Raw genomic sequence first — 19,220 nt, forward strand, 5'->3', positions numbered from 1 at the left:
GTGGCGTGCCTTTAATCTCAGCACTTAGGAGGCAGAGCAGCCAGAACTCTGTGAGTTCAAGGTCAGCCTGGTCTACTAGAGCTAGTTCCAGGAGAGGCTACAGAGAAGAGCACAGATGGAGCTATAGAGTAGGAGAAAAGTGAATGACAGAAAACAGAAGTGTTACAGATGTGTTTAGGAATACTGAACATGTGAGGGTTCAGGTTTTGGCCCTTTGTTTCGTTTTAAATATGGTACTTCTGTCTGAACCACGTGGACCACAAATTAATAAAGATTATATATGGATCCTAGCCAGGCATGGTAGCACATGCCTTTAATCCCAGCACTCAGAGGCAAAGGCAGGCAGATCTCTGTGAGTTTGAGGCCATACTGGTCTATAAACTGACATTCATGACAGACCGGGCTGTTACAGTCTCAAAAAACCAAAAAAGAAAAAGAGAGGGAAAGAAAAAAGATTACATACAACATTAATAACAGGATTTAGAAATTTCTTGACAATTAAAAATGTTTGTAACTAGCCGGGCGGTGGTGGCGCACGCCTTTAATCCCAGCACTTGGGAGGCAGAGGCAGGTGGATCTCTGTGAATTCGAGACCAGCCTGGTCTACAAGAGCTAGTTCCAGGACAGGCTCCAAAACCACAGAGAAACTCTGTCTCGAAAAACCAAAAAAAAAAAAAAATGTTTGTAACTACCTATTTTATGAAAACATAGAGTTAAAGGCCCATATCAGTAAAATAACCTCTATGTTATTATCAGTTTTAAATGAAAACTCTTATGCCATCTCCTGGAATGGCCCAAAGAATACTTACTACATACAGCACCATCTTTCAGTTGAGAAACAGCCCTAGTTCTACAATAGTGGAACTCTATTGTAGATGCCTCTCATTAAATAAAAAGTATAGTACACTACTTTTACAATGGTTTGAGCAGTGTATATTACTGGCAAAAGTTATTTTTTGAGTTGTACCAGGCTATAATTGTTAGGAATTTTTCCTAACGTGAGCGCTCTGCAGATGCAAAAATCCCAATCAAGCCAAATCACAACAAGCCAAATTAAAAAATATCTAGGTTGGCCGGGCGGTGGTGGTGCACGTCTTTAATCCCAGCACTCGGGAGGCAGAGGCAGGCGGATCTCTGTGAGTTCGAGACCAGCCTGGTCTACAAGAGCTAGTTCCAGGACAGGCTCCAAAACCACAGAGAAACCCTGTCTCGAAAAACCAAAAAAAAAAAAAAAAAAAAAAAAATCTAGGTTTAATGAGATTCCTGAGCTCTCGGGTGGTCCCAAGAGGGAACTGGGAGGCCGCTAATGCGACCACCAGGGGAAAGGAAAAGACCCCAGGAAACTTTCCAGGGAAGCAGTTTAAATAGACTGAAGTTGTGGTCAAGATTTTGGCGGGCTTGTCTTGACCCTCCTCCGCGGCCGCAAGACTAGGCAGCACAGGGACGGAGCCTCCAAAGATGGAGGCCAGAGACAGAGGCTTACAATAATCATCAACATGAGTAATGAAAAAGTTTAAATATTCATAGAAAAAGGCTAACACATGTTGCCAGCCCCTAGTAAACAACAAGAAATCTGGGGAAAGCTTTAACAATTAGTTTTCACTCTCTCCCTCCCCCCCCCTCTCCCTTTCCCTCTCTCTCTCTCTCTCTCTCTCTCTCTCTCTCTCTCTCTGTTCTTTTTAGACAGGGTTTCTCTGTAACTTTGCAGCCTGTCCTGAAACTAGCTCTTGTAGACTGTAGGAGCCAGCCATGATAAACTAAATATGGACAGATCACCCAAAGGAAGTTCTTTACTTCCAACCATCATCACCTGGGAGTGTTGGACTCAGCCATTGATAGATTTAATAAGAGGCCTGAGTCTCAGTAGGTTACCCTGAAGCAATACCTGGTTGCAGGAAGAATCATAAACTAAGATTGCCTGAGCACCATCCAAGAACAGACCATCCAAAGGAAATGCCTAACATTCCAACTGCTGTAGATAGGATCACCTGCCAGCACACACACCCCAGGCCACCCCAGACAAATGTCATCCAATCAGGAGTCCTGAACCTCAGAGACCCCTCACCCCCACCTTTACTACTATAAAAACCCTACTGTAACTGAGCTCGAGGCTCTCCGTTTATTCTAATATGTTGGACATGCGGAGACCGAGTTTGCAAACTTGCATAAAATAAAGGCTCTTTGCTTTTACATATGGGACTTGGTCTCCTTGTTGGCTTTTGGGGGACTTCGCAGATTTGGGCATAACACAGACCAGGCTGGCCTCAAACTCAGAGATCCCCCTGCCTCTGCCTCCCAAGTGCTGTGATTAAAGGCTGCAGCCACCATAGTTCTTAATCTGCATTTTTTTAGTCTTCCGTTAAAGAGTGCCCCGTGTTTTTCTGGCCTGTTTGACTTATCAACTTCATTCACAACACTGAAACCTTGTTGCCAGCTCAGCCTAAGAGATGGAATGAAATGTGCCCCTTTCATATGTGTTTAGTCAAGGTTTAGTTTTATTCCTGGGAAGTCCTTGAGTTAAAGTGCCTCAGAAATGGGAAACCTGGCCACTCAAGGATTGCTTCACAAATACTCCACAGGAGGCTGCCATGCTTGGATGGAGACACCGACTCTGCCAGAAAAGTGCCCAGGTAAGAGCTATCTCACCCACACAATCTCACGTACAGCAGGGTGGGGAGGGAGCAGCCAGTGATTTCACAGCCGGATGGAGGAGGAGGAGAGTTGGTGCCAAGCTCCCCGAGGTGACCGCTCGAAGCAACGAAGCAACGTGGAGATCTGGACTGAACCTGCCCTCAGGCAGCAGGGAGGCAGGTGGTACCGGGGCAGCGGAGACTCGCGTGAGGAGGAGTGGCTGAAGAGCAGGGAGGACATAGCCCGCCGGCCTCTTCACGGGAGGTAAGGAACCCGGGACTCGTGCCGGAGGCGCCGCCACCTCGTGCCAGCGCGGCCGTCGGAACCCAGGCTCGGAGCGCGCCCCGAGGCAGGAGCCAGCCGCGCGCGCACACACACGCGGGCTGGGGGGCGGGGCGGGTCCCGGCGAGGCCCCGCCCCCGGGGCGCGCGCATTGGTTCGGCGCAGCGCCCGGCCTCTCCCAGCCACCGCCCCTCCCTTTTTCCGGGCCTCGAGCCCCCCGCGCGCCGCGTCGGGACCGCGCTCGCCTGCTCGCTCGCTGGCTCGCTGGTCCGCGCGCTCCGTCGCCCGCCAGTCTGCCCGGCGCGCGCTCGGCGGCGGTCCGACGACGCAGCAGCAGGAGCAGCAAGAGGAGCATCAGCAGCCGCACTAGGCGGACCAGAGTCCTCGCGCTCGCGCTCGGCTCCCCGGGCCACGGAAGGAGGTCGCAGCCGGCGTGGGTGCAGCCCCCGGAGTGGCGGCGGTAAGGAGAGCGGGCCGCGGCGGGGACGCGGTGGCGGAATTGGAGAGCGGGCCTGGAGTGAGGGGACGCGGTGGGCCCCCCCCGCCCAAGGCATCGGCGAGGGAAGCTGGGACGCGGCCGCCGCCACGTCGGAAGCGGAGCGGCAGCGGGTCCTGGAGGGGAGGCGACGCCTCCTCGGGCGCGTGCCACGTCGCCTACGGCCTCCGGGCAGGCGACAGCGGGCGTCGGGCGGGCGGGCGGGCGGGAGAGCGGGTGGCGGGCAGGGGCCAACCGGCTTGCACAGGTTGGACGCGGCCCAGGCCGGCCCCTCAGGGGTGCGTGGGGGGCGCCCCGCCCGAGCCAGGCTGCCGGACCCTCCGCCCCGCTCCGGCCGCATCTGGATCTCGCTGGCCACGACCGCCGGGCGGTCAGGGCGCCTCGCCCCGACCACGCTTGCCGCCCCCTCCACCTTGGCAGCGTCCACCTGGAGAAAGACTTGTTTCTAGAAATTGCGAGTGGCTCTGTTCGTTACCGGGGAGGGGCGGGGGGGGGGGGATACAAAGTTACAAACTCCTAGAAGGCCGGGCTTGTGGAACAAAGTAGAACTTAAGGAGCAGCCGCCGCGGTGACGACGGCCCGGGATGACGTCACCAAGCGGTGTTTAAAATGGGAGCTTTGAGGGGGAGTGTGGGTGGCACTAGGCGCCTTAGGTCTAATGGGTCCCTCCTGTGGTGGCTCGCCCCTCCTCCCGGCTTCACTCCTGGAACACTGATAAAAGGGGGTGAATTTTTCAGCTGTTCCAGTCATCGTTCCTTCAAACAGAAAAATAAGTCCGTATGACTCATTTTCTGTTACAAACCAAAAGCAACCACTAAGTGGTTCTTTCCTTCCTTTATTTTTTTGATACGAAATTGAGCAAACAAAAGCAAATCCCCAAACTCTTATGTAGCACATAGTGGCCGCCTTGATGAATGAGAACGGTCTAAGGATCAGTCCATTTCTTTACTGTGAGTCTTTGGTTTCGTTGGGAGTGGAGCTAATGTACTAAAATCAGCAACTCTCTTACCCCAATCGTGTATTCCAGTCCAGTCCGTTTTCAGTTCCCTCATGGGTGTTCTGAAGTGGGAGGTATAAATGAAGCTTCATAAAGTGGGGAATGCCTCACATTTTCCAGAAGGGAGGCTTACAGCTGTTGTAGATTGAAGATCTGTGTGTTCACACACTGCCTTGTGAACCAGTTGGTGATGGCAGTGGGCAGTAGGTGAATTTGGCATTCTGAGAGTCCAAGAGGTTTGAGTATCTTACCTTCCCATGAAAGATGAGAGAGACAATGGCTGTCAGGACATGTCTCAGATAACTGTATAGAATTTGACTCTCAGTGAGGTCCCATTTTAGTTTAGCATTTGCACACAGTAAAAGATTCACATTTGACAAGAAACTTAATCTCAGCACTCGGGGATGCAGAGGCCGACGGACGTCTGTGAGTTCAAGGCCAGCCTTGTCTATCTACAAGAGCTAGTTCTGGGACAGCTAGGGCTGTTTGAGAAACCCTATCTCAAAAAACCAAAACAAACAGCAACAACAACAAAAAAAAAAAGAAGAAGAAGAAGAAAAAGAAAAACTTGAAGAAGAACAGTTTAAGAAAGCTAAAAGAACCAGGTGACTCTGGGCTTTTGTCATTCTTGAGTTTTTTAGAACAGTCTGTTGTTAAGCCAGTTCACTGGTAGAATACAGAAGGGCTTGTCGTTGGCACCCAGAAAGATGATGTTACTTAGTAAATGCTACATCTAAATATCTCCAAGTTACTTTCATAAGCCAAGTGAATGAGCTCATCTCAAAACATATGTATATTCAAAACAACCATAACAGCCTTGGTGGATTAATCAATGACAAATCAGATCTTCTATTTTAAGAGTCTTTGATGCAGTTCCAAAATGTAACTGATTATTTAATTTTTTGAGTTATCCTGAGTTTATGTTCTGTTGAATGTGTTTTAATACTCACTATTTTGTCTTAGCTTTTTAGGAAGATATATCTATTCCTGAAAGAATATTTACACAACACTCAGTGCAGAAAAACTTTCAATGCATTAGCAGCTTTATTGAAGTATAATTCACATATACAACTTATGCATTTTAAATAAACAGTGGAGTGCTCTTAGCATAGTCAGAGTTTTAATGTTTTTGTTGTCTTGGGCTTATAACTAGTAGAATTACTGGAACTGTCATAGTTTTTTAATCTTTTGGGAGAACTACACAAACTTCTCCAAAATGGGGCTATAGTACTAGATTTTTAAGATTTTTTTTTTCTCTTTGTGTTTATGGGTATTTTGTCTGCATGTATGTATGGCCACCATGTGTCTGCCTGGTACCCTCAAAGGTTAGAAGAGCCCGCTGGTTTTGGAGTTACAGATAGTTATTAACTGTAGTGATATTTTGTTTGTGTTTTAATAAATAAAGCTTACCTGAAGATCAGAGAGTAAAACAGCAACCCTAGTCAGGCTTACAAACCAGGCAGTGATAAACACACACCTTAAGTCCTGGTAACCACACTAGTTAGTCGTGGTGCACACCTTTAATCCCAGCACTAGAGAGGAACGTAAGACGGGAGGAGACAGCTCTCAGTCAGTCTCATTCTGAGACTCCTGGAGGCAGGATCGCCATTTTGGACTGAGGTAGAGGTAAGAACCAGAGGCTGGCTATTTTGCTTTTCTGAAGTTGAACCCCAAAGTCTGTCTCTGAGTTTTTATTAGTCATGCTACAATTAACCACCATGCAAGTCTGCTGCAAGAGTAGCAAGTGATCTTAACTGTTGAGCTCTCTCTCCAGCCCTGAGTGCTAGCTTTGAAAATGGACTCTTCTGTTTCGAGTTAGGATTTGACTTACTTGGTAAAAGCTGTGTGGTATTTATTACAGCGATTCTTTTGGGGTGTTACCTGGTTCTATTTTAGTCTTCAGAAGCAATGTGGTGTGTTCATTACTGAACTACTACTTAAAACTAAGTAGTAATCCCATTCGTATTTTCTAAGGTCTCTGAGGACTAAACAACATTAGTGGTAATTACTGGACACGAAGGGAAAGCTCTAAGGGGCATATAGTGCAGAACTTTATTTTCTAGTTTGTGTGTGTGGAGTTTTTTGTTGACACTGTTGTTTAGATTTTTGTTTTGTTTTTAAGAAAACTTTTATCTTTACAGGGAAAAATGAAGAACGAAATTGCTGCTGTTGTCTTCTTCTTCACAAGGCTGGTTCGAAAACATGATAAGTTGAAAAAAGAAGCCGTTGAGAGATTTGCTGAGAAACTGACTCAAATACTTCAAGAAAAATATAAAAACCACTGGTACCCAGAAAAACCATCAAAAGGACAGGCCTACAGGTAAAGAATTAGATTGGATGATTGAATTGGACTGCGTGTAGATCAATTTGTGTAATGGCTACCAGGCCAGAGGACTGAAGGTTTAGACATGCCTATCATGATTTTATCTGCAAAATAGGAAACTCTGGGGTGTCACATGGTATTTTCCTGTTCATTTTAAAGTACAAGTATTTGCTGATGGGTGCTATTGTTTAGTCTTGAAGCCAGAGCTCTAGATTCATCAGTCAGTTTCTTTTGCCTAGTCTGGCTCCTGCTAGGCAGTACATTTGTTATTACCGTGGGTAGTCAGAGTTTTCCACAAATCTAGAATTCCTAATCTCTCCTAAATGAAAGTCATAATTAAGAGTTGAGGGAAATTAGTTGCTCTGTATCTAAAGATAAAGTGTATCCTGCCTGTTCTTTTAAGAAGGCAAGGTGGTGCACACCTTTAATCCCAGCACTCTCAGGAGGCAGAGGTAGGCAGATCTCTGAGTTCAAGGCCAACCTGGTCTACAGAGTGAATTCCAGGTCAGCCACAAAGAGAAATCTTGTCTCGAAAACCCTCCCCAAAAAAGAAGATAAAATAAGAATCAGATAGAGCCAGACATAGTGGCACACGCCTCTAATCTTAGCGCTCCAAAGACAGAGGCTGATGGATTTCTGTGATTTCAAGGCTAGTCTGTTTTACCTAGTTACAGGACAGCTAGGGCTATATTAAAAGACCCTGTCTTAAAAACAAACGAAAAGATAATTAGTATAACGTGTCCTTGGCTTTTATAGTGATGATCTTTTATATTGTACATCTCCTTTGTGGTATAAGCCAGTTGAAGGTAACTCATCTATGTACGTCAAGTGGTAAATACTGACTTGGGGATTTGAAATGGTTTTGAATGCTGCCGGATTTCCATTACTGTGTGTACACCGCAGTCTTGGCACTAAGAAGGAAGAGAGTGCCTACTTGCAACTGACTTGTATTCTGATCGTCAGTTACACACACAGCTAGAAGAGCAGACTTTTCCTTAAGCTGTACAAGAAGAACATGCCCTGGCATGCTCACTTTGGCACAGATGTATCTACTGAGAAGTAACTTCCTGAAACTAGCTATCGGACAATAAAGGGTCTACATTGTGAACATGGTATCAGAATTTAAAGTGAAACACGGTTAACTTGTGACAGTTACAGAAATTCTTTCATTTGTGCACATTTGTTGTCCCTGCTGTTTGTCCCACAGACCAGTATGTAATGAGTTTTTATATGAAAGGTCTTCTTGGTTAACAGTTAAAAGTATAGAGCTGCCAGGCACACTCCTTTAATCCAGGAGGCAGAGGCAGGTGGGTCTCCGAGTTCAAGGCCAGCTTGGCTCCAAAGCTACACAGAAAAACCCTGTCTTGAAAAAAAAACAAAAAACAAAAAGATTATAGAACTACTTGAGAAATCTAAGACTGAAGTGGAAAAATACAATTTTATTGTTATTTTTTTATTTGCTTAAAGCCAATTGAGGTTTAATAGTGTGGTGACATGAATAAGCCCAGGTAGTTTCTGTATTTTTTCTTAATATTTACTCAAAAGTTTCCTAGTAAGTTGATCAATAATATGAATATAAGTAGACATGTAGCCTTTAATTTAGGCTCAAATAATTTTTTAACTTCTCATTTTATTCCTTTTTTCCCTACGCATCTTGGTTTTTCATAGTGAACAGGTTTTGTGAATTAGAGTTGCTTTGTGTACATGTCTTACTGATGTTAAATGGATGCTTTTGGAAGTGCCAAGCTGCTGAAAAATAGAAGCACTACCAAGTAAATACAGTAAGGTTAGAGAGTGTGCCATTTCACTTCCATTAATTCTGAAAACTTGAGGAAAAGATCATATAAGACTAAATTGACAATGTGATCAGAAATATCATTGAATCATTTTGAAGCTTCCATATAAGTAAAACACTATTAGACTTCATGATAGATGGAAAAGGAAAAATATAAGTTAAAAACGTTTTTGTACATTTTTATAAAAATGAAATATTTGTAGAAGATTGTTTGGTAATATAAAGCTTAGCATCTAAATCACCTTCGTGACTATGATATGTAAACATGAAGAGCTCCACAGTCTCAGATGCTTTTGGACTTGGTGTATGGGTCTTAAATAATCCTGTATAACGTTAGAATCACCAGGGTGATTTAGATGCTAAGCTTTAAAATCAGATATAAAGTTTGTTTTAGCAAATTTAGGTATATTACATATTTTAATGCTTTTTTTAGCCTACATACTGGGATTACTTTTATTAACTAGTCTTCAAATGCAAGATTATAAAAGTTGCATGAAAATAATATAATACGGAGCCAGAGAGATGACTCACTTGTGAAGAGCACTGACTGCTCTTCCAGAGGTCCTGAGTTCAATTCCCAGCGAACACATGGCGGCTCATAACCATCTGTAATGAGACCTAGCACCCTCTTCTGGTATGCAGGCATGCATGTAGACAGAATACTGTACACATAATAAATAAATCTTTTAAAAAATAAAATAATATTATTTACTTAATGCTTAAATTTTTTTGGCAGTTACAATATATAAGAGACTCTGTACTTATCCATATTTATCTGGATTTCTGATTTTATGTTTCCAGATTAGATTCTGAGAACTAATAATGTTCAGAATATGAATATTTTTACAGGTATTATATTGCCGAACAGTCTTCTACAAATATTTTATTTTTATAAAAATGTACAAGGAGAGCTGGGCGGTGGTGGCACACGCCTTTAATCCCAGCACTTGGGAGGCAGAGACAGGCGGATCTCTGTGAGTTTGAGACCAGCCTGGTCTACAAGAGCTAGTTCCAGGACAGGTTCCAAAGCCACAGAGAAACCCTGTCTCGAAAAACCAAAAAAAAAAAAAAAAAATGTACAAGGAGGCAACAAGTTAGGCGGTGAGTAAGGGTGCTGCCTATTGCTGCTGGCTCTGTGTCTGCATTCCATTGTGAACATGGCTTTTCTTAGGTTAAAATGCAATGAGCTTTATTAATTTACTATCTTTACTAACTTATTTTGGCAACTTAGATAAAAGGAAGATGTTATTTACATCAAGTAAAGCAAAAAAATGTTTTAGAGTCACATGTTAGTAAGTATGTGATATTCATGCTTCTACTGTCCTTGAATAATTATTTTTGAAACAATTGTAGTTGAAGTAAAAGCTGTCTCCCTTAAGAGTTAACCTTATTACCTGGGATGTAAAAACAAGTTTGTGGCAATAAAGCTTGTCACAAAAATTTCCAGTTTGCACTGGATGGAGTCTTTTATTAGTTATTAGTTACAGATTTTATCAGCTTACTCTACAAAACTTTGTAATGTCAGGGCTGGGGATATAGCTCAATTGGTTGAGTACTTACTTAACATGAAGTTTAGGGTTTGATCCCCAGTATTGCTGTAAACAGGTGTGTGGGTTTCCATCTCTAATTCCAGCACTTGAGAGGTAGAAGTGAGAATATCTCAAGTTCTAGTAACATAATCAGTTTTCATAGCAAGTTTGGGACACATAAGACATGCCACACACATGCGCGCACGCCCCCCCCCCCCAAAAAAAATTAAGAGTTCTAAGTAACCATTTTGTTCTCTATTTATTTGATATCCATGTGCTGTTTAGTGGTCTCTGCTAACTTAAACTGGTGATTGCTCTGGGCTCACCCAGGTACTTCTAGGCAGCCTTTGTGTTGCCTCTCTTGCCTGAAAGTTCAGACTTGAGAATCTCCAAGGTTCTCCATCAGAGTATTTTGTTATTACTTACTTTCATATATATTGGGATTTATGATTGAGATTCAATCCTAACTATCAATCTAATTCTATTTTGTTATAGATGTATTCGTGTCAATAAGTTTCAGAGAGTTGATCCCGATGTCCTGAAAGCCTGTGAGAACAGCTGCATTTTGTACAGTGACCTAGGCTTGCCAAAAGAACTTACACTCTGGGTGGATCCATGTGAGGTGTGCTGTCGGTGAGTCTTCATGTTTAGAAGCTGAACCAGTTTTACCAAACTTGTTCCTGTGTGTCCCACCTATAACTCTTTACAGCCAGGAGCTGGCAGTTTGGCTTTCTCAGAAGATGTTTATGAAATTAGGCTATGAAGGTGGGTGGTGAATCTATTTTATACCATGAAGAACTCAGAAACGGGTTTCCTAGAACTTTGCCAAGCATTTTAATGTACACCAAGGGTGGTGTGTAGAACGTAGGCATCTGCTCCTGTCACTGTGTTTCATTCATGTGGCATAGCCCTTTCAAGTTAGGGGAAGCTCAAGGGATGATATAGGACAGTGACCTTTAGTCAGTCTTTATCTCTGCCTCTTGTTTCTGTTTCCAGATAACTTAGTAACATTTTAAAGATTTTTATTTTCATAATAGAAATTCTGTCATCTCAAGCAACTGTAAAAGGGCGTTAGGTAAGCCGGGCGGTGGTGGCGCACGCCTTTAATCCCAGCACTTGAGAGGCAGAGGCAGGCAGATCTCTGTGAGTTCGAGACCAGCCTGGTCTACAAGAGCTAGTTCCAGGACAGGCTCCAAAACCACAGAGAAACCCTGTCTCGACAAACCAAAAAAAAAGGGGGGGGGGGGGCGTTAGGTGTTGTCTTCAACCTATTAATACAAACATTACGTTAACTAGGCACCTATGGAGTTTTCAGAACTGAGAAGAAATAGTAAGCAAATTACAACAAACTATTATTTGTGCCCTACTAGAAATTCCTGCCAAATACAGTGTTAGGTAGCCAACTACCTCGTGGGTGACACTTGGGCTGCTGTGTGAAGGGTGGACTGAGGGTAATGAGGTGACAAGATTGGGAAGCTGTTTTTCTCCAGGAAGGAGAAGCAGGTTAGGCCAGTAGCATGAGCGCCCACAATTTTTCTATAGTGGTGTTGTGGGAGTTTCTCTTTGTTTTGAAGGTGCAATTCTCTTGGCCTCTATTTTATAGTGAAGTTTCTTTTTTGATATGAATCCAGATATATGCTATAGACATGGGCACAGCTTTTAACCTTATCTGTAATGAAGATGAAAATGAAGATAAGTAGTAATACTAAAAAGAACCGCATGGATGCTCTTCTAAATTTTATCAGGAAAACTCCACATAACTACTTGATATAAGGGTATTGCCTTGGGAAACTGTGGTGAGGTACAGGTTCATTAAAGTAGGGATCTTCAAAATTGTCTTCTTTTGGGCTGGAGAGTGGCTATGAGATTACGAACACTGACTGCTCTTCCAGAGGCCCTGAGTTCAATTCCAAGCAACCACATGGTGGCTCATGACCATCTATGATGAGATCTGCTGCCCTCTTCTGGCATGTACATGCCCACAGAACATTGTATGCATAAGAAAGAAAGAAGGAAGGAAGGACATTGTTTTGTTTTGTCTAAGCCATGTTAAGTTTTGACCAGGGACAGTCAATATTTTTAGACTGTGGGTGAAGAATGAAGTGTTGCTTGGGTGTTATACTTTGAAGACTTTACCCAATGAAATCCTGCTAAAGACCCAAATTTACATGAAATGAACCATCAGTGTCACTGGAATAGACAGCCAATCCCTCCTAATCGTTTTAAATGCTTTTATTTTGTGTCAATACTGCCAGCCACTTAAAGCTGTATTAGCAGTAACCTTATCAAATTTACTCCAAGCTGGGCAGTGGTGGTGCATAACTTTAATCCTAGCACTCTGGGATATTATTCCTTATCAGATGTTACAAGCTTTAGGGTCATTGATATGTACAGATCTTTGTGTATAACGGCCATAAACCCCATTATTTGAACTCTCTTAATTGCTTGTGTTATTTCTTTCAGTTTCTTTCCATAAAGACCTAAACATCCCTAATACTATATATATATATATATATATATATATATATATATATATATATATATCATACAAGATAGATACATTGCCCAAATGTATATCTATGCACTGTGTGTATGCCTGGTGCCTGAGAAAACCAGTATAGGGCAATGGAACCTTGGAACTGGAGTTTCTGGTAGTTGTGAGCCTCTATATGGGTGCTGGGAATTGAACCCAGGTCTTCTGGAAGAGTAGCAGGTGTTCTTAACTGCCATCTCTTCAGCCCATACCTCCCTTTCTCCGTCTTCCCCTCCCTCCTTCCCTCCCTCTCTCCGTCCCTCCCTCCCTCCCACACCATTTCTAAGGCAAGGTCTTTCTAGTGCCCTGGCTGCCCTGATACTCACTATGTAGACCAGGCTGGCATCAAATTCAGATTTTCCTGCCTCTACGATACAACTACCCTTTCCATTAGAGTGGGCAGATCCTCACTGCTCCATGACTGTGCTATGAACGAACAACCTCTTCTCTGTTGCCTGATGTAGTTCTGTGATCTGTGAGGTACATACAGAACATAATAAAAAGATAGATCCCTTGTGATGTTTCAGTTTTTGTTTGATGTCAGTAGAGAAGAAAATAGCCACTTTTATTAAAACTTCAATAGACTAGCTAGAAAATTACAGCCTACTTGTGCTTTGGATATTAATGTGCACAGTCCAGTTCTGGAATAGTTCCTTTATTGCCATGAAATAATGGCATGACCAGACCTGTTTAATTGTTTTTACAACCATTTCTTGCTTTTCATGTGATTTGTAAGTTTTTTTTTTTGTGTATAACTAGGTATGGAGAGAAAAACAATGCATTCATCGTTGCCAGCTTTGAAAATGAGGATGAAAACAAGGATGAGATTTCCAAGAAAGTTAGCAGGGCTCTTGATAAGGTGACCTCTGATTATCACTCAGGATCATCTTCTTCCGATGAAGAAACAAGCAAAGAAGTGGAAGTGAAACCAAGTTCATTGACTGCAACACCAAGCCCGGTGTACCAGGTAACCACGGAATACTTTGTGTTACTAGATGGTAGATTGTAGGGCATTGATGGGCTTGCCAGGTACTGCAGCTAGCCATGCTTATGCTTCCCAGGGATTCTGTTGAATATCTGAATCAGCTCTACTCTTTCACACACACTAATGGAAGATGCTTCTCAGAGATGCAGATTGGCATTTAAAGAAAAAAATCAATAACTTTTATAATTTTCCTATTCTTCTTTTACATTATTAAAGAGAAATTTTACTGAATTTTATTTTGGTTAGTTTTTTATGTAAAAACGAAAAGAAAGTTGGCCTTGTTGGTCTTACCATGGAAGCATTGTATAGTAAATGTGTTTGCACCATAGATTCATTTACTTTATTTATATTTGTATATTAAAAAGCATTTTATTACTTCCTAGAAATTTGACTAGCAATATTCTTTAATAAAAGGAGAAATATTTTTAGTCAGACATTTATAGAAATATTTTGAGGAGCTTTGCTCTTTCTACATGTACTTTATAATTTATTTATTTTAATGTGTTTCATATACAAACATGTGAGTGCTGCACGTATATCTGCATGTCAGAAGAGGGCATTGGGCCCTATTAGAATGCTTGTGAGCCACCATGAGAATTGAACTCAGGACCTCTCGAAGAGCAGCCAGTGCTCTTAACGGCTGAGCCGTCTCTGCAGCCCATATTTTTAGTATATTTTAAAATATGCCTTCATATATTAGTCTAAATTAGATGTACTTTAATGTGCCAGGTTTATGGTTAGATCAGTGTTAGAATGATACAAAAACTTGTACCTAATAATTAAGAATCTTTGAGTATGAAAAATTAAACTTTCAAGTTCATATAATGATATGATGAATATTTTCTGATTGAAATGTAATTAATTTTTCCTTCTCTTGGTTGTTTAGTTATCCTTTCTTGAATTGACAGGAAAGATAAAAAAGATTATCACATGCTTCTTTTTTATAAAACTTTTCTTTTGAGGGTAGGTTTCATTCTATTAGCCCCAAGTGGGCTACATAATGTACCAACTACGTAGGCCACATAGGTCTTAGACTCAAAGAGATCCACCTGCCTCACTGCCTGTTGGGTGCTAGGATTAAAGGCATGTGCCACCACATTCAGTAAAACTCTTTTTAGAAAATAACTTACTGCCTGGTGGTGGTGGCATGTGGTGCACGCCTTCAATTCCAGTACTCAGAAGGCAGAGGCAAGCAAGTCTGAGTTCGAGGTGAGCCTGGTCTACAGAGCGAGTTCCAGGACAGCCAGGACTGTTACACAGAGAAATCCTGTCTCGAAAAACCAAAAAATAATTAAAACTATAAGAAAGGAAACTTGCAAATACAAACAGTAAACTTAACAGTATAAAATAGCATGATAGTCCATTCTTCCCTCACTCCTCTCCTGTGCTTTGTGAGGGTGTTCACCACCACACTTGCTTTTTGTTTTGTTATCTTTCCTTTGCTTTTGTTTGATTGTGGTTGCCTTTCGGATCATTTTTCAAATCTATGCCATAAATATTGAGGTCATTTTTCTGTTAGTATGTTGCATTATATATTACAAACTACCTTTATTGAATTTCCTGGAAATCATCCAAATGTGGTGATTTTGTTTTTACTCAGTCAAGCAAGACTGACTGTAAGTCCCAAAAGAAACTGACTGCCTTGAATTCTTTGTAAGGTTTAAAACCAATTGACATTTATTTTTCCCTAACACAAAAGAATGTTAGAATAATAGAAAGGTGTGGAAATTAGTTAGGATATCCTACATACTTATTTGGAAATATTTGTCTTTGGAATTCTAATCAACAAAACGTTTCACAGAAAGGCAGGCAGGCTACTGTTTTAAGCCCTAGTGTAGAAGAAGCTTAGATACAATTCTGCATTAACCTTCCTATTTTTCTTGACACTGATATTAATGGGTTTTTCGGTAGTGTTTTAAGGTATATTCTAAAAACAAGTCCTTAACACATAAATGTAATGAAAATATACCTTCTGTAATTTGTTGATTCACTTTCTAGTTTCTTTTCTAAAGGGGGATTATCTAATAAAGACATTCATAGATCCTGGCAGGAAAGGGTTTTTGTTCTTTAGAGTTTCTGGAAATTACTCCTAAAGTCAGCTCTCAATCTTTCTCCAAATTGATCTATAGACTCAATTCAATCAAAATTCCAAAAGTCATTAACACATTGATTCTAGATTTTTAAGAAAATAAAATTTGAGGGCTAACATGAATACAAAACTGTTCTATGCATCAAGATTGTTAGTAGTTTAAGAATACATAATACATCATTGGAACAAAATAGAAATTCCGTAATAAGCTCAGTTTTATATATTTACCCCACTCACCTCTCTCAAACCAGAATGCCAGGGCAATTAAAGGGGAAAAGTCTTCAACAATTCTAAAACAAGAAGGGAAAAGGCCAAAATAGGACTAAGTGTTGCCTAATAGCCATATACCAACAAATGGATTTGAGATGATTATAGCTCTCTACATATAAGAAAGCTCAATTTTGATGTTTTATATATGAAGAAATATGGAGAATTCTCTTTAAATGTTTTCCAAGTATCACAAAAAGCATTTAAAAAGAGTTAATGTTTATCAAAACTAAATATTTTTAGTAAGCAAAAGAAAACATTAGAAAATGAATGATTGGATCACAGAAAGTATATTCTTATTACGTAAACATATGTATTAAGGACTTGTTTTCAGAATATACCTTAAACCGCTCCAAAAAATTAGTAGGCCTGGTGGAAGAGTAGGAGGATCACAGATTCACAGCCAGCTGGGGCAAGTGAGACCCTTTCTCAAAATAAAAGCTATAAAGGAGAACTGGAGATACAGCTCAGTACCACAGCGGTTGCCTCATGCACAAGGCCCGAGGTTCCATCCTCAGCATTGCAGTAAAAACAGCAGTAGTAACAGCAGTAAAAGACAAACGACCTAATGAGGAAATAGGCAGAATTCTCAATATGAGCAAAAATTGTTTAAATGACTAGAAAGTACATGAAAAGGGCTACTCATTCTAAATATTTGTAAGAAAAACCAAAGTATATATCTTTGTATATATCTTTGAAGGCAAATGTAAAAAACTTCAGGTGTGTATAGATGCGCTCAGAAGTACAAACATAGAATTTCTTTTCAAAATATCTACAAAATTGGTCCATGTCATTTGCACCATCTGAATGAAGTAAATGCTCTACAGGATTTTAATTGTTAGAATCAGAGAATCTGAAATTCATAGTCTGTATGTTCTAAGCAAAATAGTTGAAAACCACTAATGAGAATTTAAGCCATGTGAACCCTACCTGCCTTATAGTATACTCTAAGATCTTTGAGCCCAAGTACTGCACAGGCTACAGCAGAATGGTCTGGAAAGTTATGTCGAAATACTTGGTCTCTGTTTCTAAGATTCCATTATCTTTTTAGTAGACTTTGAGCTGGAGCATGAAATTTATGTTCCTAAGTTCCTTGAGTGACTCCTTGCTTAACTAACTAACCTCCAACCTCCTGTGTTCTTCTTAGAAGTTACCATTCATTCTGCATTTGCATCTTTGATGCTTGAAGATTTTTAATTTATTTATTTTTTTCTTCATTCAGAAAATACATGTGACCTATTAATGAGGTGAGGGTTTTTCTTTCTTCACATATTTAAACATAACCAAAGGATGTCCCTGAGACCATCTTCTAGGGTGATTGGTAGTTTGTGTTTAGTGAGCGGCCTGAAACTTAGTCTTTACTGAAAACGTGTATCTTTTTTTTCCTTTGAATTTACTTAATGCTTTCTCTTTCCTACAGATTTCAGAACTGATATTCCCACCTCTTCCAGTGTGGCATCCATTGCCCAGAAAAAAGCCAGGAATGTACCGAGGGAATGGCCATCAGAGTCACTATCCTCCTCCTGTTCCATTTGGTTATCCAAATCCAGGAAGGAAGAATAAACCATACCGTCCAATTCCAGTGACATGGGTACCTCCTCCTGGAATGCATTGTGACCGAAATCACTGGATTAATCCTCACATGTTAGCGCCTCACTAGCTCCTTTTGATTTTGTTTGTCATGTTGATAGAAAGGAAGAATAGACCTTACTATATATACTAAAAGTTCCTACTTGTAGTGAAGTTAGATGGGCCAAACCATCAAACTTATTTTTATAGAAAAGTTATTGAGAATAATCTTTCTTAAAAAAGTATATATATATATGCACTTTAGATATATTGAAATAGTTTGAGAAACTTTATTAAAGTTAGTCAAGTGCCTGAGTTTTTAACATTGGACTTAAGTATTTATATATTGTGCATTGACTCTGTTGGATACAGAAACACTGTAGGAGTGGGCGATGTGTTCTAGCACCTTTGAGCATTGACTTTATGGAGAGTAAGTTATTTATACACAAGGAAATCTATTTTATGTCATTATTTAGAAAAATTGCGTGAAATCATGTAGTTGCAAATAAAAAGTAGTCTGAGGCATGACAATGTGTGGTTTTGTTCTGTACATAAGAAAAATAATCTAAAATGTTTCTTTAAAAAAACAACTTTTTATTGAACATGTTCCCCAAAACACACATATCAAAATATACATGTAAAAAAATTATTTACTGGCAGTAACTAGTTGAAAATATAAAATACAACAAAATAACTTTGAATTATCATAATCAATATATGTGGGAATTTTGTCACCAGGATTTTGGCCTGTAGTTTCTAGGACATCTGACTTATGTGCCTTATACCATTAGAGAAAGCATAAATGTTCTTGTGGCTATTCTTAATCTACCTTGTAAACTAGGTACCGTGGCAAGCACCTGTAATCCCATTTCTTGAGAGGCTGAGGCAAAAATAGCAGGATGTCCATCCGGGCTTATTTAGCTAGACATCAGATTTGATGCCAGCCTGGGCGAGATGAAACCCTGTCTCAAAAACTAAAAATAAGGGGGGGGGGGGTGTATGCTGTCCTTTTTCCAAAAAGCATTAGTCTTTACTAGAGTTCTAATGTAAAAGATTATAGTACTTCAGATTCTTCAGTAGTCCTTCGTACTTATACCACTGTAATCCCATCGGTCGTGTAAGTGAGCTACAAAGGAAAAAGAAAACCATCTATGAGTTGGGTATTCTAAAGGAAAACTAAGATCAGCAATACTTCCCCATCGCTCTAACCTTCAAGTCTTTACTCTGAAATTATTCAACTTAACCAAGAGTGACCACAACTTACTGATAACTGATTAAAAGGCTTTGACTTTTCCAAGCATCCCTATTGTCAGGTTTCTTTGTTTCATTTGTATGGGTTTTGTGAGATAAGGTCTCTCTTTAGCTCCAGATGTCTTGGAACTCACCGCTGTGTAGAATAGGCTGGCATTGAATTTACAGAACCACCTGCTTCTGCTTCCTGGGTGTTGGGATTAAAGGTGTTTGCCACCAAGCCTAGCTCTTTTTTCAGGTTTTTGAATTTACTATTTAAGTACAGAAAGTAGGGAGAGTGGAGTTAAAGCTCAGTGGTGTGAAATATGAAGTCTTATACGATTTATTATATATACAGTGTTCTTGTCTGAATGTCTGCATGCAGGCCAGAAGAGGGTACCTTATCTCATACAGATGGTTGTGAGCCACCGTGTGGTTGCCAGGAATTGAACTCAGGAGTTTCGGAAGAGCAGACAGTGCTCTTAACCACTGAG

At 40.9% G+C, this 19,220-nt stretch overlaps 2 protein-coding genes across 2 annotated transcripts in view; one reads left to right on the forward strand and one right to left on the reverse strand.

The window, feature by feature from the left end:
* Positions 1–3,214: 3,214 nt before the first annotated feature.
* Positions 3,215–18,024, forward strand: Btg3 (BTG anti-proliferation factor 3). The gene is made up of 5 exons (XM_041678440.1): positions 3,215–3,373; positions 6,548–6,726; positions 10,549–10,686; positions 13,346–13,553; positions 17,348–18,024. The coding sequence occupies exons 2-5, from the start codon at positions 6,554–6,556 to the stop codon at positions 17,585–17,587; spliced, it is 759 nt and encodes a 252-aa protein (XP_041534374.1). The 5' UTR covers positions 3,215–3,373; positions 6,548–6,553; the 3' UTR covers positions 17,588–18,024.
* Positions 18,025–18,075: 51 nt separating this feature from the next.
* Positions 18,076–19,220, reverse strand: part of Cxadr (CXADR Ig-like cell adhesion molecule) — a 54,246-nt gene continuing 53,101 nt past the window's right edge. Inside the window, exon 8 of the mRNA XM_041678439.1 lies at positions 18,076–18,622. Within this exon, the coding sequence (XP_041534373.1) occupies positions 18,587–18,622 (36 nt within the window). The 3' untranslated portion in view covers positions 18,076–18,586. The remainder of the gene's footprint in view (positions 18,623–19,220) is intronic.

This window comes from Microtus oregoni, unplaced genomic scaffold (genome assembly GCF_018167655.1).
Source record: "Microtus oregoni isolate MIOR12 unplaced genomic scaffold, Mior012 000030F_ref0000283, whole genome shotgun sequence".
Lineage (NCBI taxonomy): Eukaryota > Metazoa > Chordata > Mammalia > Rodentia > Cricetidae > Microtus > Microtus oregoni.